The sequence below is a fragment of the Ursus maritimus genome, unplaced genomic scaffold (genome assembly GCF_017311325.1).
Source record: "Ursus maritimus isolate PB19 unplaced genomic scaffold, ASM1731132v1 scaffold_33, whole genome shotgun sequence".
NCBI classification, from domain to species: Eukaryota; Metazoa; Chordata; class Mammalia; order Carnivora; family Ursidae; genus Ursus; species Ursus maritimus.
The window spans coordinates 12,696,733-12,720,088 of record NW_024425897.1 but is presented as its reverse complement, the minus strand read 5'-3'; the positions used below and the strand labels follow the sequence as shown (position 1 = coordinate 12,720,088).

Here is a 23,356-nt window from a genome sequence, read left to right as displayed (position 1 = left end):
CAAGAGTCCTCCCCAAGGGAGTCACAGAGGATGTCCTTCCTCCCCCAGCAGTGAGTTGGGATGACCTGTGTGCAGTGTTGTCTAGCAGCTGGTTAGAAACTCAGTGCCCGGGGATTTCACAGCTGGCCTTGTAGGCACCCTCAGCCAAGCACGCACCCAAATCCCAGACTCCGGAAGGAAAAGACGCGCTTGGCATAAACCACACGGCACAAACGATTTGGGCACAGTGAACCTTTTACCATTTAGGGAGTGCTGGGAGCCCTCGCCAAGTTCCCAGACACCAGCCAAGGGCCAACCTTGTAAGCAAGTTCCCTTTTCAGGAGAGCAGCCCCAGGCCTGCTCTTTCGACCCATCTGATAAGCAGCCCCTCCCTCACTCGATTCCAGGGCCCGACTGTCACTGCTCCAGGCCCATTTGTGTTTGCCGCTGGTGAGCAGCCAGTCCTGGGGGCAGGGACCAGCTAAACTCTAATGGGCTGCTGGCTGAGGGGCCAGTTTTGGTTTCTGACCCCGGCCCAGGAGCAGGTCTGATGGAGGCAGAGGCCTGGCATGTCTCTTTAGAACCAAGCCTGCCCCTTCACCAGCCGCCTGGAGCTGGGCTGTCCGGGAGAAACTGGCGCTAAGCGTGCTCCTTCTCTGTGGCCGAGTTCACGATCTCGGATTTCCCTGGGACCACGTTGAGGCTGGACTGGTCTGCATGCATGCACGCACTCATCTGTTCATCACTCGCTTGCGGAGCTCTTTGTCTATACCAGGTCCTGAGCAATCAGACAAGACTCCTCAGACCCAGGCCCCAGTCCCTTCCACCCCCAATCTGAAGTCCTGCTATGGGTGGGCTCTAATGTCAGTCTGGCTCACCGAAGCTTCCGGACAGGACCGGCCCTTCAGGCCAGATCTTTAAGCAGCTGTTTCATTCCCCTCTTGTGGTGCCCCCCACCCCGTAGGATGGCCGTGCCCATCAGCGTCACCAACCCCGACCTGCTGAGGCACAGCACCGAGCTCTTCATGGACAGCGGCTTCTCCCCACTGTGCCAGCGGATGGGGGCCATGGTCGCCTTCAGGAGATTCGAGGACTTCATAAGGTACCCAGAGTGGCCTAGTCTCTCAAACACCCCGAGCAGAGGAGGCCAAGCAGGCTTCCCCGGGCTCCTAGCTGTTCATTTGTGTAGCCTGCCTGACTGTGTGGCTTCCACACTATGACACTCTGAGCAAATTATTTCACCTCTCTGTGCCTTAGTTTTCCCATCTCTATGATGGGGATAAGAGAAGCATCTACTTTATGGGACCACCAGGAAAACTGAATGAGATAGTATGTATTACATATTGTATTTAAAGTGTAATTTAAAAAAGGGGAGGGGTGCCTGGCTGGCTTAGTCAGTAGAGCATGTGACTCTTGACCTCGGGGTCATGAGTTCAAGCCCCACATTGGGTGTGGAGCCTACTTAAAATAATAACAATAAAGTGTATGTAAGGTGTAAGTGACACGCTCAATAAATGTCAGTAGTTAGTCCTGTATTACTGCCCTTCCCCCCACCTGCTCCTCCATGCTCTGTGTTGTGCTTGGGTTATCTTGTTCAACTCCACAACAGCCTTAGTTGACTTGGTGAGCTGAGGGGTGAGGGTGTCCCGGCCTATAACAGGGGGAGCTCACCTGATGCCCCAGAGTGCTGGGCTTTCTTTTATTCACAGTCTCAGATCACATAGGTTCCTTCTTCTCTTTTGGGGAAGGACCCCACCGGTGGTGCCTTGGACCTGGTCAGGACCCCAGTGAGCTCTGCACAGAGTTGGACGAGCTCATAGAGTGCTGGGTGGGGAGGAGGGAGGACCCAAGTTTCTTGTCTGCCCAGAGCACAGTCTTGACCTTTGACGTCACAGGGCAGCAGCCCTCAGCCCTCCCTCTCCACCCCGCACCCCCAGGAACTTCGACGAGGTCATCTCCTGCTTTGCCAACGTGCCCCGGGAAGCCCCCCTCTTCGGCAAGGCCTGCACTTCCCTGTACTGTGAGGAAGACAGCAAGGTCAGTGTCCGAGCAGGGAGCATATGCTGAGGAGGGGGCAGGCTGGGGCCCCCGAGTCCTTCTACCACCGGCCTTTGTTTTGCTTTCCCAGAACCCCAGAGAAGAGCCGATCCACATCCTGAATGTGGCCCTCCAGTACGCGGACCACCTGGAAGATGAGGAGCTGGTGCCGATTTTCCGGAAGTTCGTACAGTCCAAGGTGTGCTGGGTGTGCCTCTGGTTCTGAGTTGCTGAGGGAGGAAGGAGGGGCTTTTGTGGCAAGCACATGGCAAGCATGTGTCCCACGCGCCTGCGTCCTGCTGTGTGCTTCAGAGTCACAGACCTGGCTTCCCAGCCTAGCTCTGCTACTGCTCGCAGCCAGTGACCTTAGGCGGGAGTGGCTGAACTCGGGAGAGCCTTAGCTTCTTCCCCAGTAACATGGGGGCAGCATTTCTCTCTCCCTGGGTGTTGTAATGATGAAAAGACAAAGTATGGGGGTGCCTCGGTGGCTCAGTCGGTTAAGCATCCAGTTCTTGATTTTGGCTCAGGTCGTGGTCTCAGGGTTGTGGGATCAAGCTCTGCATTGGGCTCTGGGCTGGGTGTGGAGCCTGCTTAAGATTCTCTCTCTCCTCTCTTCCTGTATCTCCCCACCCCCGCCACTCTATCTCTTAAAAAAGAAAGACAAAGTATACACAGTGACCCTTGGACAACATGGGTTGAACTAGGCAGGTGCACTCATACCCAGATTTTTTTCCGACAAATACAGTACGGTGCTGTCAGTGTATTTTCTCTTCCTTGCAATTTTCTTAACATTTCTTTCTGCCGGCTTACTTTGTTGTAAGACTATAGTATATAAAACGTGTAACATGCAAAAACTGTTTATGTTATCGGTAAGGTTTCTGGTCAGTGGTAGGATGCTTATAGTTAAGTTCTTGGGGAGTCAAAAGTTGACACATGGATTTTTAACTGTTCAGGGGGTTGGCCCCCCTCACCCCCACAGTGTTCAAGGGTCGACTGTACCCCGCTTAGCCTGTGCACTGAAGGATGAAATGAGACAGTATATATACCACTTCAAGGACACATTCATTAAATAGTTTGGGGGGAATGTTTTTGTTGAGATAACCCAGAAAACTCAAAATCTTTAAAGAGTCACTTACACTGACAGCCATCTATGCAAAGAACTTGTTCTTAGATAAAAACACGTGGCCATTGCCAGCACATATTCTCACCCGACAGGAGGGAGGGTGTCGTGTATGCTCAAGGACCTCAGCTGCAAACAGATGTGGAGCACCTTGGCAAGCGTAGGTAGTGGAAATGGTGGGAAGGTGCTGTGTAACCTTGGGCAGGTTACTTTACCTCTCTGATCCTTAGTTTCCCCATCTGTAAAATGGGATGCTGACATTTCTTTCTTTTTTTTTTTAATATTAATTTACTTGAGAGCGTGTGCACAGGTGTGGGGTGGGGGAGAGGCAGAGGGAGAGGGAGAAGCAGATTCCCTGCTGAGCAGGGAGCCCGAGGACCCAAGGATTGTGGGACTTGATCCCAGGACCCTGGGATCAGGACCTGAGTGGAAGGCAGACGCTTAACCTAACCAACTGAGCCACCCAGGCACCCCGGGATGCTGAGATTTCTAACTCCTAAATTAATCAGATCTACCAGGCATGCTGTCTGGCCGTTAGTTCTCCTGAGTTGGTCTCAACTTCAGGAACACTTGGAAATTTTCAGTTGTTTGTCTATTTACCTGTACCTTTGCTGTATTCTCCTCCGCTGGGAGCCTGCTTCTTCCTCTCCCACTCCCCCTGCTTGGGTTCCCTCTTTCGTTGGCTGTCTCTCTCTCTGTCAAATAAATAAATAAAATATTAAAAAAATATATTTAGTTTAGGGATTAACTAAAAACAATTTTGTACCTTTTTTGAATGTTTTCCTATTAAAGTTTAACATACAGAAAATGTGTACAAATCATAAAGGTACAACCTGATGAATTTTCATAGTGAATTCCCAAGTGTAACCAGCATTCAGATCAAAAAATGAATTTTCTGGGGCGCCTGGGTGTCTCAGTCGTTAAGTGTCTGCATTCAGCTCAGGGTGCGATCCGGGGTTCTGGAATCGAGGCCCTCATCAGGCTTCTCCGCTGGGAGTCTGCTTCTTCCTCTCCCACTCCCCCTGCTTATGTTCCCTCTCTTGCTGGCTGTCTCTCTCTGTCAAATAAATAAATAAGATCTTTAAAAAAAAAAAGAATTTTCTCCTCTCTTCTTTGCCAGAGAGAACTGACCACTAGCCTGAGTTTTAACAACACAGATTACTCTCACCTATTTGTGAATTTTGGATAAGTGCAATCATATAGTGTGCACTTTTTTGTACTTTTTTATTTGTCTTTTTTTTTTTAAAGATTTCATTTTTAAGTAACCTCTACACCCAGTGTGGGATTTGAACTCACAACCCCAAGATCAAGAATTGCATGCTTCCCTGACTGAGCCAGCCAGGCCATCCCAGTTTGTCTTTTTTAAATATAATGGATGACCCCTCCCTTAATTTTATTAAAGATTTCACAAAATGTCAAAAAATGTATATATGTGTGTATGTATATACATACATATTGCAGCATAACAGCTTTATTAAATATAATTCACATGTCACACTATTTCTCCATTGAAAATATACAATTCAATGCTTTTTGGTATATTCGTGCAGTTGTGTAATCATCATTATGATAAGTATATTTTAGAACTTTTTCACCAGCACCACCTCCAAAAAAGAAAACCTATTAGCTGTCATTCCCCATTTTCCCTCAACCCAGTACCCTCCCTGCCACCCTAGGCAACCATGAATCTACTTTCTCTATGGATCTGCCCATTCCAGATGTTTCATGTAAATGGAATCGTGTGATTTGAGGTCTTTTGTGACTGGTGTCTTTGAGCCAGCCTCGTGTTTTCAAGATTCATCCATGTGGAAACTTGTATCAGTACTTCATTTTTTTTTGTGGCTAGATACTATTCCATTGTACGTTTGGTTTTTAATGCAGAAAAACATCCTTGTGGATTACGGACTCCGAAGAATCACATTCCTGATTGCCCAAGAGGTCAGTGCGATTCTCAGTGCCTCCATGTGCGTCTTAACATTCCTCAAGACTCAGTGCCATTGATTTGGCATTTACACTGTAGATGGGTGGAAGAGAGCAATCGCTAAAAAAAGAGGTTTTCCAAGTGATTCATTCTGGAAGCAGACACGTTATGGTTAAAAAAAAAAAAATCACAAAACAAGTATATCAGTATTTAAATGAATCTTAGCTGATTTTATTGTTGTTTGTATGGATTTCTTTTGCAGAAAGAATTTCCCAAGTTTTTCACGTTCAGAGCAAGAGACGAGGTATGACATAAAGCAGTGATACCGTTCTTGCCTCCCTGGCGTCTTTCATATTCAGGAAGAGTATAGTCCCCAGTCCTTAAGGTGCCCCTGTACTCTAGAACACGTAACTCTGTGTAGACTCCAGCCTTCCTCTGGGATTGTATTTCCATGTGGAGCTCAGACCCCATGCTCCCATGCGTTCGGCCTTCTCTCCCGTGTCTCCCTCATCTGGGTCATTTGTGTCCTCAGATGGCTCTCCCAACCTCTTTTTCTTATGTTCTTGCAGGCCGGCTGCCTGCTTTTATAAACAGTTTGACTGGAGCACGGCCACGCCTGCTCGATCTCCTATTGTCTGCTGCGGCTTTCTCGTGCCAGTGGCAGAGATGGCGTGGCTGTGACCGTGTGGCCCACCAGCCTCACACGTTCCCTCTCCGGCCCTTTAAGAAAAGCTTTGCTGATCCCTATTTTAGAACAGGTGGGCTTATTCCCAACACGGACTCTAGACTCCATCCCCTGCAGTCTCTTGTAGTTTGATTTATCCAAAGCCTTTCATTTCTAGTTCATCCTTCTGTTAGGGTCTTCGTTTTCTCTCTACTTCAGTCTCCAGCATTGTCTGTCACTTCCTTTTGGGGACTAGTTTCCACACAGAAGCCAGCGCTTAGTGACTCCTTGAGAGGTACTCCGTGTTGGGACAGAGCAGAGGCTGGCTGTGCCGGCAGGTGCTGGGGACTCGGTAGGCTCACCCGGGAGCCGAGAAGCTCGTGCCGGCCTGCAGGACTGCTGGTGCTCACGGCCCTCCTCTGGGCCTTCCCAAACCCCCAATCTCTGCGCCCTGGGCTTGCTCACAGGTGACGCGGTGAAGGCTACCCCCTCCGAGTGCTAACGCCGCGAACACCAGGGGTCTGCAAGACAGGGCGTGGCCCAAGCAGGCACGCGGCCCCAGTGTCCCATTCAGTGTCTGTGTATCTGTCTGTCTGCCTTCGCTCTCTGGCGGCCCGCAGTTCGCGGAAGATCGCATTTACCGTCATCTGGAGCCCGCCCTGGCCTTCCAGCTGGAGCTCAGCCGCATGCGCAGCTTTGACCTGACCGCCGTGCCCTGCGCCAACCACAAGATGCACCTGTACCTGGGCGCCGCCAAAGTGAAGGAGGGCGCGGAAGTGACGGACCACCGCTTCTTCATCCGCGCCATCATCCGCCACTCAGACCTCGTTACAAAGGTGAGACCTCGCGGGGCGTTTCTTTCTCCCTCTGAGCTGCGCGCTTCTGTGCTGGGCCGCGTGCTGGGGATTCCGGGGAGCGCTGGGCACAGACAGCTGTGCCCTTGTGGCGCCCCAGTCTGGGGAGTGCGGGGCAGGCGGTCAACAAAGTGGCTTCGGTGCGCGTCCCGGCTGGCCGCACGGGGATGTGTTTCTGGTGTCACACGGCTCTGTGTGCGTGAGAAGGGAGTTGAGAAGATAGGAAGATACTGGTTTATTGAAGGAGTGTCTTGTATTTGCTCATTGAGTGCAGGATCGTTTTTCATTGTTTCTTGCATTCAGACAAGTTATCTAGGATTGTATTGTGAACTTTTCAAACTATATTGAAAATTCCTTTTTTTTTAAAAAAAAGATTTTCTTTATTTGAGAGAGCGAGCATGAGCAGAGGGGAGGGGCAGAGGGAGAAGCAGACTCCCCCCTGAGCAGAGAGCCCCATGCAGGGCTCGATCCCAGGACCCCAGGATCATGACCTGAGCTGAAGGCAGACTCTTAACTGACTGAGCCACCCAGGTGCCCCATAGTGAATTCTTTTTTTTTTTTTTAATTAAGATTTTATTTTTTGGAGAGAGAGAGCACGAGTAGGGGGCAGGGGACAAAGGCAGAGGGAGAAGCAGGCTCCCCTCTGAGCAGGGGGAGCTCGATCCCAGGACTCTGGGATAATGACCTGAGCTGAAGGCAGACGCTTACCTGACTTAGCCACCCAGGCGCCCCTTCTGGTCAGTTCCTTGTCGCCCTCCTCGCCCGTGATCATGAAGATGATCCGTTTCATGCTCTGTCCTCACACGGATGTACCGTGTGTGTAATTTTTTTTCTGAATCCTCTCCTGATGGATGTTAAGCTAATGTCAGTGTATTGCTCCCTCAGTCAACTAGATGTTTTAATGGGTTTTATTATTTTCAAGTACAGTAAGGCCTGTACTTACGAACGGATCAGGAAACGGTTGCCACTGAAAAGATTGTCACTCTCAGATGCCAAGAGGAGGGGCACACCATACCACGGGGAGCCATGTGGGGAAGCACCAGGGTTGGTCAGGAGGCAGGGAGGAGAGGGAAACGTGGGTAAGAGTCTTTGTTGTGGTTTCTGCAGGAAGGAACAACTGGTGAGGCGGGGGGCGGGGGGCAGACTTGGGACTGGCTAGTCTGAATAATTTCAGAAGGTTTGGAGCCAGGGGGCTGTCTCTAGGTTTGTGGTACCTGGGCCCTGGGTGAGTAGGGCAGGGGGATAGTGACCTGTGACCTGAGAACCCCAAAGAGGAGGTGTGTGCCCTGGATTGGCTGGTCTGCCTTTGAAAAGCACGCTCAGGGGAGAGTTGTTTCCCATCTCTAGGAATTAGCCCCCCTGGGAGGGGCAGTCCCTCCAGCGTCAGTAAGGCCCCAGTTGTCAGAGCATTGCAGTACAGAAAATACAAAACTTGGTGAATACACTGGATAGCTTTGGAGGCAGGGCTCTGCTCTCCTTGCCTGGCATCCTGTTTGGAGGAGGGGAAATGCTTTCCTCTCTCCTTTCGGCCTGAGGTTCCGTTTCCAGCCCTGGGCCCCTTGCGTTAGCGTCTATCCTCCCTGACTGGCAGGAAGCCTCCTTTGAGTACCTGCAGAACGAGGGCGAGCGTCTGCTCCTGGAGGCCATGGACGAGCTGGAGGTGGCATTCAACAACACGAGCGTACGCACCGACTGCAACCACATCTTCCTGAACTTCGTGCCCACCGTCATCATGGACCCCTCCAAGGTCTCACCTCTGGGGACACTCTGGGTTCAGCTTTCCCGGGGGCCTATGGCACTTTGCGTGCCTCGCTGCTTTGGGGTCTTGTCTCCTGGCACTCGAGACCTCTAAGTTCCAGGATACCTGTGTGCGTGTTTGAGGCTCCATTGTTCGCTGCGGGTGGACAGCCTTCTGTCATTTAATTCTAGGGCCATATTTTTGCCACCACCCTTGGGATTGTCCCCGTTCTGATGGTCACCCTCCACGAGCAGCATGTTTCCCTTTTAGGATGACACGAATGCCTAAAGTGTCTTGCAAAACAAAATTTCGTCCCTGGTTCCCAGTTCTTTTGGGGCCTGGGTGTGGGAGGGAAGGGGAAAGAGAACCGTTCTCCCGTGGCTGGTTCTTCATGAACAGGCAGAGTTGATGCTGGTGATCCCGGGATGAAAGAAGTCCTGGGTCATCAGCTTGGCATCCGTGGGGTGCAGAGGGCCCGCTCTGATGGCCCAACTCCACCAACCCACGTAGTTCCCAGAAGAGAAAATGCAAACGTTTGGGTTCCGTGGTGGAAATAAAGATGATGTAATTTAATGTAGGCCCAGTAGCTCTGTGGCTTACCAGCCTCCGTGTCCTCATCTGTTACTGGCGTATAAAAGTGCTGGCCTCTCCAAGAAATTATGAGGATGAAACAAGATAATGCCCTTGACCTGCTTAGCACGGCGACTGTGGTTATCATTGGCTAATAGTTGTCAGATACATGCTATGTCCCAGGTATTTTGTGCTCAGGGTATGTCATCGTTCCCTTATTATCAGTGCTTAAACTGTTTATTCCAAGTGTGCATGGAAGGAGCCCTGAGGTTGGAATTGCTGTGATTTGGGGCAGATCGAGGAGTCCGTGCGTTCCATGGTTATGCGCTATGGCAGCCGGCTGTGGAAACTGCGCGTGCTGCAGGCTGAGGTCAAGATCAACATCCGCCAGACCACCACTGGCAGCGCTGTTCCCATCCGCCTGTTCATCACCAATGAGTCGGGCTACTACCTGGACATCAGCCTCTACAAAGAAGTCACCGACCCCAGATCCGGAAACGTAAGGCTGGGGGGATGGGGTGCCACAGAGATCAAGTCAAAGCAGAGGCAGGGCACGTCTGCTCCCGAGAGCGAGACACAGACTGAAATATTTGATGGCCGTCTCGCCTTGCCATGCTGGACTGGGGTAGCTCTTCCGCGTTTACAATAAACATGTTAGCTTCTGAATCCCAGCTGCGCATTCCTTTTGAAAGCAGAATCAATCTCAAGTATAATCCTTTTTAGGACCATATTTGGAAAAAGATGTGGAATACCATGCTTGATTGTAGTGCAGCTCCCAGGTTGGTGCACTTAGGGAAATGGGTGTGTTTTCCTCAACCATGTTTCAGAACAGATGGTGGTCTGCTGAATCAAATATTCTCTTGACTTCCATTTTTAAATATATAACTCTTTAAATGATTAAAGACTCTCAGGAAGTTAGAAAAATAGTACAGAGGGAAAAAAGATGCTGCTGAGAGTTCCCATGTGCCCTTCCCCCTCCTTCCCCCAATGATAACATCTTCGCATAACCAAGGGACCTTGTCAAAACAGGAAATTGACCTTGGGACAGTACCGTTAACTCAAATGTGGACTTTATTCAGATCCCACCAGTTTTTGTGCACTCACGTTTGGTTGTGTCTGTGTGTGTAAAGTACTAGGATAGTCACATTTTTGGAGCTTTGCTCCCATACCTGCCACAGTCCCTTCTTGTTTTGGTTGGCCTGCAGTGGCAGAGAAAAGATGATTAGCTCTCCGGGGCACGCACTTTGTCACGCGCTGTGACGTGCTTTGCTCCTTCCACCACATTTTCACTGAGGAGAGTAGGAATAAATGAGACAAGACTGTGCTTCTCTGAAAGTCCCCTCCTTCGCTCTGTTTTTCTTCCGTTCTGTCCAGATCATGTTTCACTCCTTTGGCAACAAGCAGGGACCCCAGCACGGGATGCTGATCAACACCCCGTATGTCACCAAGGATCTGCTTCAGGCCAAGCGGTTCCAGGCCCAGTCCCTGGGCACCACCTATGTCTACGACTTCCCGGAGCTGTTCAGACAGGCAAGTCCTGCAGCTTTGCTGTGATGCCACTCTGGGTCCCCTTAGGGAGTCCACCACCCCCCATGCCCCCGTCCTTAGTTACTCTTCTGAAGACCCCAGTCGGAAGAATGAGGTCTTCATGGAGAAAAAGAAATCAGTACTGGGAATGCCTTCCTAGTATGTTTTCTAAAATGATAAAAAGTAATATAGAAACTTGGGAAACTAAAGGAGCATGGAAGAAAAAAGTGGCTCATAGTTCCATGTCCTAAAGACACATTGCTTAATATTTCGATGTGTTTCTTTCTGGTCTTTTTTTTTTTTTTTTTTTTTTAAGATTTATTTATTTCAGAGAGAAAGAGTATATGAGCAGGTGGGAGGGGCAGAGACAGAATCTCAGGCAGACTTTGTGCTGAGCGCAGAGCCATATGTGGGGCTCAGTCTCACGACCCTGAGATCATGACCTGAGCCAAGATCAAGTTAGACACTTCACCAACTAAGCCACCCAGGCACCCTTTCCTCTAGTCTTTTTAATGCTCATTTAAGTTCCCACCACATGCCAAGCTCCATTCTAAGGGTAGGTAGCCTGTGAGGAAGAGAGTGGAGTTTCACTGCTTTTGAGGAATTTTTAGTCTACTTTTAAAAAATAGTGTCTTGGGTTTTCCTGAATATTAAAGTATTCATTGGAAAAATGCAAAAATATAGGAATCGGCAGATAAAATTCTACCCTTTTGTAATCTATTCACCATTGATGACCACAGTAACATTTTAGTGTTTCCTTCAAGTATTGTTACTAGGCCTTTATTTTTTTATGTAATGGGTCCTTTCAGGGACACTGAGCAGGCTGGCACTGGTGACATGGATATCTGTTCACATCCCTTCTATTGCCTTGCAAATGGTGTTCATGAACCCATGATCCTGGACCTTCCCCTGTAGGCAGGAAAGCCTCGCTTCACTTTAGGCATCAGAGAAGCAGAATGGTAGCAAAAGCTGCTATTTGCAGTCACTCCGGCTTAGGATTGAATTCTGGATCTGTCCTTTGCTTTCTGTGTATCCTTGGGCAATTTCCTTCACCTCTCTGGGCTAGTTTCCTCCTCTGTAAAGTGAGAAAAAATAACAACAACAACAACTGTGCAAAGATATCTGTGAGGAAGGAATATATGTAAAGTATTCCTAATTAAGTAGGTGCTTAATTAAATAGAAACTTGTATGATTAAGAATGTCATTTATCCTTTTGCCTTTGCCCTCAAGGGCCGTAGAATAAGAGCAAGACAAATCAGGAGCAAATCCATCCCTTTTCTTTTACATAAAGAAACAGAATACCATGGACAACCCACAAATTTGAAAACTTAAGACAAAATTTCCAAGAAAAATACATCTTATCAAAACTGACTCAGGAAGAAATAGAAAATGTAAATAGATTATTAGCATTAATGAAATTGAATAGTAGTTCAAAAAGTCTATCCACTAATATTGGGTGCAGATGGCTTTACAATTTCTTTTTTTTTTTTTTAAAGATTTTATTTATTTATTTGACAGAGATAGAGACAGCCAGTGAGAGAGGGAACACAAGCAGGGGGAGTGGGAGAGGAAGAAGCAGGCTCATAGCAGAGGAGCCTGATGCGGGGCTCGATCCCACAACGCCGGGATCACGCCCTGAGCAGAAGGCAGACGCTTAACCGCTGTACCACCCAGGCGCCCCGGCTTTACAATTTCTATCCAGCCTTCAAAGAACAGATAATTCCCTTTGTGTACAAATTGTTTAGAGAGTAGAAAAAAACAAAAGGAATGCTTCTTCACTTGTTTTATCAAGTTATTATTACCTAATATGAATCCCAGATTAGAAAATTAGAAGGAAGGGGCGCCTGGGTGGCTCAGTCGTTAAGCGTCTGCCTCCGGCTCAGGGCGTGATCCCGGCGTTCCGGGATCGAGCCCCACGTCAGGCTCCTCCGCTGGAAGCCTGTTTCTCCCTCTCCCACTCCCCCTGCTTGTGTTCCCTCTCTCACTAGCTGTCTCTCTCTGTCAAATAAATAAATAAAATCTTAAAAAAAAAAATTGGAAGGAAAATTCATTGCCTCATTTATGAATATGAATACAAAAATTATAAATAAAATGTTAGTAAATGAAATCCAGTAATGATTTTGTTAAATTGGACTAAGTAGTATTTATCCTGTTTATATGATTTGATATTAGGAAGTCTATTAATGTAACTTATCATGCTAATAGATTAAGAAAAAATTTAAATTTTTCAATAGATGCAAAAAGTATTTGAGAAGATAGTATCTGTTCATAGTAAAAACTGTTAATAAACTAAGAATAGAAGGGAATTTATCTTGATAAAAGATAGTAATCTAAAACTAAAAGCACCTAATGGTGAAATGTTAGAAAGACAGGTACAGGACAGATATATCCATTATTACCATATCTATTCAACATTTTTTTACTGGAATTTCTGGTCAGTGCAATAAGATAAGAAAAAGAAATAAAAGGTGTAAAGACCAAAATGCAAAAGAAAGAAGCAAAATGGTGTTTTTGCAGATGATATGTCTATACAAGAAATCCAAGAATCTGTAGAACCAATGAAATGATATAGCAAGATTGCTAGACACAAGACCAGTATACAGGACTGCGTTCTCATAGATCAGCAGAAATTGTAAAATGTAGTTGGGAAAAAATATTGTTTACAACATTAAGATCAACTATAAGGTTACTTGTGAATAAATCAAAAACCACGTAAAACCTTTATGGAGGAGATTTTAAAACTTTCTTGAAACTCTTTAAGCCTAAATAAATGGAGGGGTTTTTAATTGCTCACAAATGATGGGAAGATTCCGTACTGGAAGGCCCTTAGTTCTGCCCAAATCAATACATTCAGTATAATTCCAAAGTTTTTTGGTGAAACTTAAGAATTCATTTGCAAAACCAAAAGCTTGTGAATAGCAAAAACAATATGGAGAAAGAACAAAGTCAAGAGGACCCGTCTTAGCCAGTGTCACTACTTGTTTTAAGGTAGCAGTACTTACTACAGTGTATTGTCGTAATAGAGCTGGGTGAGTAGGCCAGTAGAACAGCACAGAGCCTGGCGCCTGGGTGGCTCGGTTGGTGAAGCGTCTGCCTTCAGCTCAGGTCCTGATCCCAGGGTCCTGGGATCGAGTCCCGCATCAGGCTCCCTGCTCAGCGGGGAGTCTGCTTCTCCCTCTCCTTCTACCCTTCCCCCTGCTCGTGCTCTCTCTCTCAAATAAATAAAATCTTAAATAATAATAATAAAAAAAAAAACCCCAGCACAGAGCCTAAAATCAGGCCCACTCATAAACAGAGCCTTGACAGAATACAGAGGTGGGATTATGAATCAAGGGAATAAACTTCACTAAAAGGTAGGTAGTCCCTTCTTATCCATGGCTTTGCTTTCCCTAGTTTCAGTTACCCGCGGTCAAACGTGGGGCTAGAAGCAGATGATCCTCCCTCTGACGTCTGCTCAGAAGGTCAGCGTTAGCCTGACGCTACGTCACAATGCCTGCATCATGCACCTCACTTTATCTCATCACGTAGTCATTTTATCATCTCACATCATCATTTGAAGAAGGGTGAGTTTAGTACAGTAAGATACTTTGAGAGAGGGAGACATAACATTTATTATAGTATATTGTTATAATTGTTCTTTTATTATTTTACTATACCTAATTTATAAATTAAACTTTATCATAGGTATGTATGTATAGAAAAAAAACCATAGTATATATAGGGTTCAGTACTGTCAGGCTTCAGGCATCCACGGGGTGTCTTGGAGCATTTCCCCTACGGGTAAGAGAGGACTTACCCAATTGGAAAAAGTAAGTTTTTATTTCTGCCTTATGTAGTTTACAGAAATAAATTTCAAGAGGATTAAAGTCACTTGGAGTCAGTTAAAATCTTCAGCTGTACAGGAAAAGACCCATAAACTTGGTTATATTAAAATTTTGAAGTTATGGCAAAAAATGAAAGATGAGCCCCAGATGGGGAGAATATGTTTCAATGCCTATTACCAGCAAGGGATTACAACTAGATTATCTGAAGAGCACTAATAAATCAATTACATTAAAAAAAAGCTATAAAAAATATGGGCAGGAGTTATAAACAGGAGGAAATTGGCAAAAAAGAAACTCACATGGTCAATAAACATATTTAAAGGCTCTCACCTTACTAATATCAGTGAAGTACAGCTTAATACCACAACACAGTTTCATACCCAGCAGATGGATAAACATGAAAATATTTTTTTTTTAAAGATTTTATTTATTTATTTGACAGAGATAGAGACAGCCAGCGAGAGAGGGAACACAAGCAGGGGGAGTGGGAGAGGAAGAAGCAGGCTCATAGCGGAAGAGCCTGATGTGGGGCTCGATCCCATAACGCCGGGATCACGCCCTGAGCCGAAGGCAGACGTCTAACCGCTGTGCCACCCAGGCGCCCCAAACATGAAAATATTTGACAAAACTAAGTATTGGCAAGCATATGGAGAAAAGGAGTTCTTATACTTTCTTACTGGGACTATAAAAGGTTTTGAAAAATGAGAGAGCAATTTGATAATATTGAGTAAACGTGAAGCTTCACAAACCCTATGACCCAGCGATTCCGCTCCTAGGTACTCACCTGATGAGACTCTCATCCATATTTATAAGAAGAGACCATCAGAAGCTCAGTACAGGGGCACCTGGGTGGCTCAGTTGCTTACATGTCTGACTTAGCTCAGGTCATGAACTCAGGGTCCTGGGATCGAGCCCCATGTCAGGCTCCACACTGAGCGGGGAATCTGCTTCTCCCTCTGCGCCTCCCCCCACTCATGCTCACTCTCTCTCTCAAATACATAAATAAAATCTTAAAAAAAGAAAAAAGAATCCCTGGGGCGCCTGTGTGGCTCTGATGGTTAAGCGTCTGCCTTCAGCTCAGGTCACAATCTCCGAGGTCCTGGGATCCAGCATCGGGCTCCCAGCTCAGTGGGGAGTCTGCTTCTCTTTCTCCCTCTGCCACTCCCCCTACTTGTACTCTCTGTCTCTCAAATAAATAAATCTTAAAAAATAAAGTTAAATTTGAAAAAAGAATTCTTATTACAGCCTTATTTTAATACTATAGGATTGGAACCGCCTAAATATTCCTTAAAAAAGGGTTATGAATAGGTAAGTTGTGATCTCTTCACGCCACGACAACTGAATAGCAGAGAAAATGAATGAACTAGAGTTAAATTTCTCAATATGGATAAATCTCTCAAACATATGGGGGAGCCCGAGGGGCAAGGTGCAGAAGGGTGTGTCATCGCAAGACCATTTATTTGAAGTTTAAGTCCTGCAGGGGCGCCTGGCTGGCTCAGGGGAAGAACAGGCGACTCTTGATCTCAGGGTATGTGGGTACCCATGTGGGGTGTAGAGATTGCTTAGGAATAGAATCTTTAAAAAAATGAAGTGTAAGTCATGTCTCTACATCCCACGTGGGGCTCGAACGCACAACCCCGAGACCAAGAGTCGCGTGTTCTTCCGACTGAGCCAGCCAGGCACCCCCGCGTGTTTAAAATGTGTGCCTATCTAATGAAAGGCATAAAAACATGCACAGAACTAGTAGAGACTGAATTCAAGACAGTGGTTATCTGGGGTTGGGGATAGGGGTACACCAGGGGCTTCAACTGCAATTTTCTTCTTTCTTTAAAAAAAATTCATAGGCAGCAACAGAAAAATTACGATTTGACAAAACCACCAGATAAGTGTGTGGGTATTTATTATCCTGTGTGTTTTTCTGTGTGCTTTAAATAGTTCATAATTTATTTTTTTTTAAGATTTTATGTATTTATTTGAGAGAGAGTGTGTGAATGAGAGAGAGAGAGAGAGCACCAGCAGGGGGAGCGGCAGGCAGAGGGAGAAGCTGGCTCCCCACTAAGCCAGGGAGCCTGACGCGGGACTCAATCCCAGGACCCTGGGATCATGACCTGAGCCGAAGGCAGGTGCTTAAGAGAGAAAGAACTAGAAAATGTGCCTCCCTAATGAGGACTTCAGGTTTTCTCTTTCTTTCCCCATCCCCAGGCTCTCTTTAAACTGTGGGGCACCCCGGACAAGTACCCCAAAGACATCCTGACATATACCGAACTCGTGCTGGACCCTCAGGGCCAGCTCGTGGAGATGAACCGCCTTCCTGGAGGAAATGAGGTAAGAACTCAGCGGAGCCCCGCCCGTGGCGGGAATCGCCCTTTCAAAAAACGTCTCCCTGAAGAAACAAACCGTTTTCCCTTGTGCATTTGTCTCCTCGGCAGGTGGGCATGGTGGCCTTCAAAATGAGGTTCAAGACCCCAGAATATCCGGAAGGACGGGACGTGATCGTAATCAGCAATGACATCACGTTCCGCATCGGATCCTTCGGCATGGGAGAAGACCTCTTGTACCTGCGGGCCTCCGAGATGGCCCGGGCAGAGGGTATCCCCAAAATCTACCTCGCAGCCAACAGCGGGGCCTGTATCGGCCTTGCAGAGGAGATCAAGCACATATTCCAGGTGGCTTGGGTGGACCCAGGAGACCCCCACAAAGTACGTCCCAAAGCCAGCATGGTGGTGTGGTGCCCCTCAGTGGGGGTGATAGCGCCCGCAAAGGGGGGGGTGCGGAAAGAATCTTTGTGCTCTTTGTGTGTAAAGCCCGGGTACGCACGTACAGCACATAAAAGGCATGCAGTATATGAGTCTTAAAATTTCAGGGGAGGGAGTGGCGGTTGGGAAAAAATTGTCTGGAAAGACGCCTGAGGGGAATGATAACGAAGAGAAGTTTCTACTTGCTGAGCTGATCTAGCGTGAGTGTCTCCTGAACACCGTGTACATGGGGGAGGCAAAGGTGAGGAAGACTTGGTTTCTGGCCTCAGAGAATTCTCAGAAATCATCCAGGAGATGGAGAAACCCCAGCTGCAGTAAAATGCGTGTTGAACGAGGGAAAAGATCACATTTTGTGATGTGGAAATGCAGGGGACAGAGGTGTCTTCTGCAGCCAGAGCGTGCATTCTCAAGGCGGTGTTGCCCCTGCCAAAGGGGACAAAAATGGTTCTTTTCGTGTAAACAGCATGCATACGTGTGCGCACACACATACATATACGTGCACATATATACAGAATGCATACGTGCACGTAGCACAGAAACTAATAAAATTTTGTGGAGGGAGCTGGCAATAAGGGGGAAAAGTCAGAACAGACCCCTTGGGGAGCAGGGATGAAAAGGTGATGGAGGAACTGATTCGGAGCAGGAAACACAGGACGTCGTGTGTAAGGGTGAGTGGAAGGCGGTTGGCACTGATCAGACCTTCAGTCTATAGCTGTTATTGATACGGAGTTAGCATCAAACCTGTTAACTGTGCTGTTAACACGTTGGTAACTCGTTACGAACACCCACCCCTACAGTGGTAACTTAAAAAAAACAACAACAGCGGCTTTCTAGTGCAGGGAACTGGATTCATAGCCTCACTGATGTGTATTTTTTTAAGGGACTTAAGTACTTGTACCTGACGCCCCAAGACTACACCACAATCAGCTCCCTGAACTCTGTCCATTGTAGGCACATCGAAGAAGACGGGGAATCCAGGTGAGCAATTTACCAGGCAGCGCCTTCATTTGGCCTGTGGTCGATTTCAGCGACTAATGGGCAGTCCTTCTTTTGGCCTCTGTGCTGGTGGGTGATGTTTTCAAATGGGGTGGTGATTGGTGTTTGTACCATGGGACCCCCGCACCTTCCGGACATTGATGACTAAGACACCTGGGGCTTTCTTCATGGTGAGCCCATTCTTCCCGTCCCAAAGTGAGTCGTGGCTTTCACAAAAATAGTACCTCACACCGGAAGGATTAGATTGGATTCCCGTGACGCCCCTGGAGCTTTAAGCTCACATTTATGGCCAGATTAGCCAAGCCGACACAGCAGTGATTTGGCAAGCCGGGAAGGTGTAGGCGGGGCAGGGGTCTGCTCTGTGAGGAGGTGCAAGGCTACCAGTTCTCTTTCCTAGGGAATGTTGTGAGTTGTTGTGGTGGTGGTTTTTATGAAGTTGCCAAAATCAGAATTTCCCAGGCTAGGTTTTCTGGAACATTAGTTGGTGATACATTGTGGGGGATGGTGAAGAACCATTTCCATAGTCAAGTAAGTTGAGAAACCCTGGGTTTAAATGGGATCTAACAAGCGTCTTTACTGCAGACCTTGTCAGAACCTTTAACTGCTCCAGTGTCTTATGAATTTTTTTTTTAAGATTTTTTTGTTTATTTATTTGACAGAGAGAGAGACAGCCAGCGAGAGAGGGAACGCAAGCAGGGGGAGTGGGAGAGGAAGAAGCAGGCTCCCAGTGGAGCAGGGAGCCCGATGCAGGGCTCCATCCCAGGACCCTGGGATCACGCCCTGGGCCGAAGGCAGATGCTTAATGACTGAGCCACCAAGGCACCCCGTGTCTTGTGAATCTCTAACAGGGGTTAGGCTGTACAGTGTCTCACACTTCTATGGCCGTAGAATATTGACTGAGTGATTGTGAACTAAGCGGCTTTCCCCATCTCTCTGTAGACTGAACTCTATTCTAGATTGTTTATGGAAGCATGTAGGGTAGGGGTGACATTTCAGTAGGACAGTCTCCAAATAGGCAGACATCTTTGGTGGGAAGGGTGATAATTATGGATGCTGCACTTGCCCTTCTAGAAACATCAGGGCCAGTTCTAAGGGTCTTAGACCCCTGCTTTCATTTCACCTCTGACTGCTTTACCACCTATCCCTCACCTTGCTCCTCTCTCCTGCCCTGGGTCCTGGGGAAATGCGTCAGCCTTGAATTTTTCTGGGCTAGAGCTCGGTCCTGAACCCATGTTTGGTTCCTGAAGGTATGTCATCACGGATATCATCGGGAAGGACAGTGGTGTGGGCATAGAGAATCTCAGGGGCTCCGGCATGATCGCGGGGGAGTCCTCCCTGGCTTACGACGAGATTGTCACCATCAGCTTGGTGAGTCTCCTATTTTATTTCCTTTTCCTTTTTGAGTTTCTCTCATGGAATCTTTAAGGTGGGCACAGAAGTAAAGGGCCCCGAGTGCTCATCACAGCAAGTGATTATCAGCACACAGCCATTCCTGCGTCCTCGGTCTCTCGGCTCACCCACTTGGGGATATATAAAGGTTTTATTTATTTTTTTGGCAGAGAAAGAGTGCAAAAGAGTACAAACAGGGAGAGAGGCAGAGGGAGAGGGAGAAGCAGGCTCCCTGCCGGGCAGGAAGCCCGACATGGGTCTCCATCCCGAGATCATGACCTGACCCAACATGACCTGGTAGACACTTAACTGACTGAGCCACCCAGGCGTCCCTGGGATTTTATTTTAAAGATTTATTTATTTATTTTACAGAATGAGAGAGAGAGAGAGAGAGGAGGGTAGGGGTGAAGGGAGGAGGAGAGAGAACCTCAAGGAGACTCTGTGCCGAGCACTGACACGGGGCTCGATTGCACAGCTGTGAGATCACGACCTGAGCCAAAACCAAGAGTTGGATGCCACCTAGGCACTCTGGGGATATTTTAAAGCAAGCCCCCTGTCCTGTCTTACCGTCTGTGGATGCCCCAGTGTGGATCTTTACCAGATAAAGACCCCCCCCACACTGCTTTTTTGCAGAATCACAATGTGATTATGACACCCATCAGCACCGACGGCAGTTCTTTAATACCCTCGAAGCCTGGTTCACAATCAGTTTTGACAGTTGCCTGCAAATGTATCTTTGTATAGCTGATGTGTTTGAATCATGGTCCAATATCCTCTTATCTAAAAGGTACTGAATATTGACACTAAGTATCAAAGCAGCAGAACAAGAAATCAAGGAAGGGATCCCATGTGCAATTGCACCAGACACAGTAAGATACCTAGGAGTAAACCTAACTAAAGAGGTAAAAGGTCTGTACTCTGAAAACTGTACAACACTTACGAAAGTAATTGAGGAAGACAGAAATGGAAAAGCATTCCGTGCTCATGGATTGGAACAACGGACATTGTTAAAATGTCTATACTGCTCAAAGCAATCTACACATTTAATGCAATCCCTATCAAAATACTGCCAGCAGGGGCGCCTGGGTGGCACAGCGGTTGGGCGTCTGCCTTCGGCTCAGGGCGTGATCCTGGCGTTATGGGATCGAGCCCCACATCAGGCTCCTTCACTATGAGCCTGCTTCTTCCATTCCCACTCCCCCTGCTTGTGTTCCCTCTCTCGCTGGCTGTCTCTATCTCTGTCAAATAAATAAATAAAATCTTTAAAAAAAAAAATACTGCCAGCAGTTTTCGCAGAACTAGAAAAAACAGTCCTAAAATATGTGTGGAACCACAACAGACCCTGAATAGCCAAAGCAATCCTGAAAAGGAAAAATAAAACTAGAGACATCATGATTCCACATTTCAAGCTCTATTACAAAGCTGTAGTCATCAAGACAGTGTGGCACTGGCACAAAAACAGACACACAGATCAGTGGAACAGAATAAAGAACCCAGAAATGGACCCTCAACTCTACGGTCAACTAATCTTTGACAAAGCAGGAAAGAATGTCCGATGGAAAAAAGATAGTCCCTTGAACAAATGGCGTTGGGAAAATTGGACAGCCACATGCAACAGAATGAAACTGGACCACTTTCTTACACCGACACAAAAATAAATTCAAAATGGTTGAAAGACCTACACGTGAGACAGGAAAGCATCAAAATCCTAGAGGAGAACACAGGCAGCAACCTCTTTGACCTCAGCCACAGCAACTTCTTGCAAGACACGTCTCTAAAGGCAAAGGAAACAAAAGCAAAAATGAACTTTTGGCACTTCATCAAGATAAAAAGCTTCTGCACAGCAAAGGAAACAATCAACAAAACTAAAACGCAGCCTACAGAATGGGAGAAGTTATTTGCAAACAACATATTTGGTAAAGGGTATTCAAAATCTATAAAGAACTTGGGGCGCCTGGGTGGCACAGTGGTTAAGCGCCTGCCTTTGGCTCAGGGCATGATCCTGGCGTTCTGGGATCGAGCCCCACATCAGGCTCCTCCACTATGAGCCTGCTTCTTCCTCTCCCACTCCCCTGCTGTGTTCCCTCTCTCGTTGGCTGTCTCTCTCTGTCAAATAAATAAAATCTTTTTAAAAAAAAAACAAAAAAAACCCACAAAATCTATAAAGAACTTAATCAAATTCAACACCCAAAAAACAAATAATCCAGTTAAAAAATGGGCAGAAGACATGAATAGATGCTTTTCCAAAGAAGGCATCCAGGTGGCCGACAGACACATGAAAAGATGCTCAACACCGCTCAGCATCAGGGAAATGCAAATCAAAACCCTGACAAGACGCCACCTCACACCTGTCAGAAGCGCTAAAATTAACAACACAAGAAACAACAGGTGTTGGCGAGGATGTGGAGAAAGGGGAGCCCTCTTGCACTGTTGGTGGGAATGCAAGCTGGTGCAGCCACTCTGGAAAACAGTATGGAGGTTCCTCAACAAGTTAAAAATAGAGCCACCCTATGACCCAGCAATCGCACTACTGGGTATTTACCCAAAGGAGACAAAAATACAGATTTGAAGGGGCACATGCACCCCATTGTTCATAGCAGCATTATCAAGAATATTCAAACAATAGAAAGAGCCTAAATGTCCATTGACTGATGACTAGAGAAAGATGTGGTGTATTTATGTAATGGAATATTATTCAGCCATCAAAAAGAATGAAATCTTGCCATTTGCAAATTCGTGGATGGAGCTAGAGTGTATTATGCTAAGTGAAATAAGTCAGAGAAAGACAAATACCATATACTGTCACTCCTATGTGGAATTTAAGAAAGAAAACAGATGAACATATGGGAAGGGGGAATGAAAAAAAGGAGAGAGGGAAACAAACCATGAGAGACTCTTAATGATGAGAGAACAAACTGAGTGTTGATGGAGGGAGGTGGGTGCAGGATGGGCTCGCTGGGGGATGGGGATTAAAGAGGGCACGTGTTATGATGAGCCCTGGGGGTTGTGTGTAAGTGCTGAATCACTGAATGCTCCTGAAACCAATATGGCACTGTATGTTAACTACCGAGAATTTATTTTTTTAAAAAACGGTACTACGTATTTAGGAGAATTTTAATCTGATTTTAATTGGTACAAAATTACGATCTCCCCCTCCCTCCCTTGGCCTTTTCAGAAATATTTGCTGTTTCTAGTGGTGCTACTACCCTTTCATGGCAGACTGCCATTCGGGACCTTATCTTTACATTGTGTTAGCTCTTCAGTTTCCGAGGGGGAAAATGCTGGCCATGGGTGTCTTCCTTAGGCTTGTTTTCTAGATTTCATTTATATGTATTTCAAAATAAAAAATGTGGGGCGCCTGGGTGGCACAGCGGTGAAGCGTCTGCCTTCGGCTCAGGGCGTGATCCCGGCGTTATGGGATCGAGCCCCACATCAGGCTCCTCCGCTATGAGCCTGCTTCTTCCTCTCCCACTCCCCCTGCTTGTGTTCCCTCTCTCGCTGGCTGTCTCTATCTCTGTTGAATAAATAAATAAATAAATCTTTAAAAAAAATATACCTTTAGAGAGATATATATATATATAAATAATTTATATATTATATATTTTTATATATTCCAAAAATCATATTTTTATTTTAGTATCTATAAAGATATGTATATTTTCATATATTCCAAAATAGATGTTTTATCTGTATTATATGTAATTCTATATGTGATACGTATACATAATATTGAAATAGTTTACGACTATTATGACTTATATATAATTATATGTATCATAATATATATTATGTGTATCCTATATAATATATATAATATACAATTATATGTTATATACTAATATATTAGTTATATATTATTATGTTATATATTAGTATATAACATATAATTGTATGTATACAATATATTATGATTATATGTATCATACATAATACATATTATATAACATAATTATATAACATAATTATAATATATAACATATA

The 23,356-nt window shown here is 46.3% G+C and overlaps 1 protein-coding gene across 1 annotated transcript in view; it reads left to right on the top strand.

The window, feature by feature from the left end:
- Positions 1 to 23,356, top strand: part of ACACB (acetyl-CoA carboxylase beta) — a 100,272-nt gene that overhangs the window by 62,271 nt on the left and 14,645 nt on the right. The window contains 13 exon segments of the mRNA XM_040619812.1: positions 944 to 1,081; positions 1,917 to 2,016; positions 2,108 to 2,215; positions 5,018 to 5,074; positions 5,320 to 5,361; positions 6,342 to 6,557; positions 8,167 to 8,322; positions 9,179 to 9,382; positions 10,258 to 10,413; positions 16,437 to 16,559; positions 16,664 to 16,933; positions 17,871 to 17,968; positions 19,234 to 19,354. Coding sequence (XP_040475746.1) covers positions 944 to 1,081; positions 1,917 to 2,016; positions 2,108 to 2,215; positions 5,018 to 5,074; positions 5,320 to 5,361; positions 6,342 to 6,557; positions 8,167 to 8,322; positions 9,179 to 9,382; positions 10,258 to 10,413; positions 16,437 to 16,559; positions 16,664 to 16,933; positions 17,871 to 17,968; positions 19,234 to 19,354 — 1,789 coding nt within the window.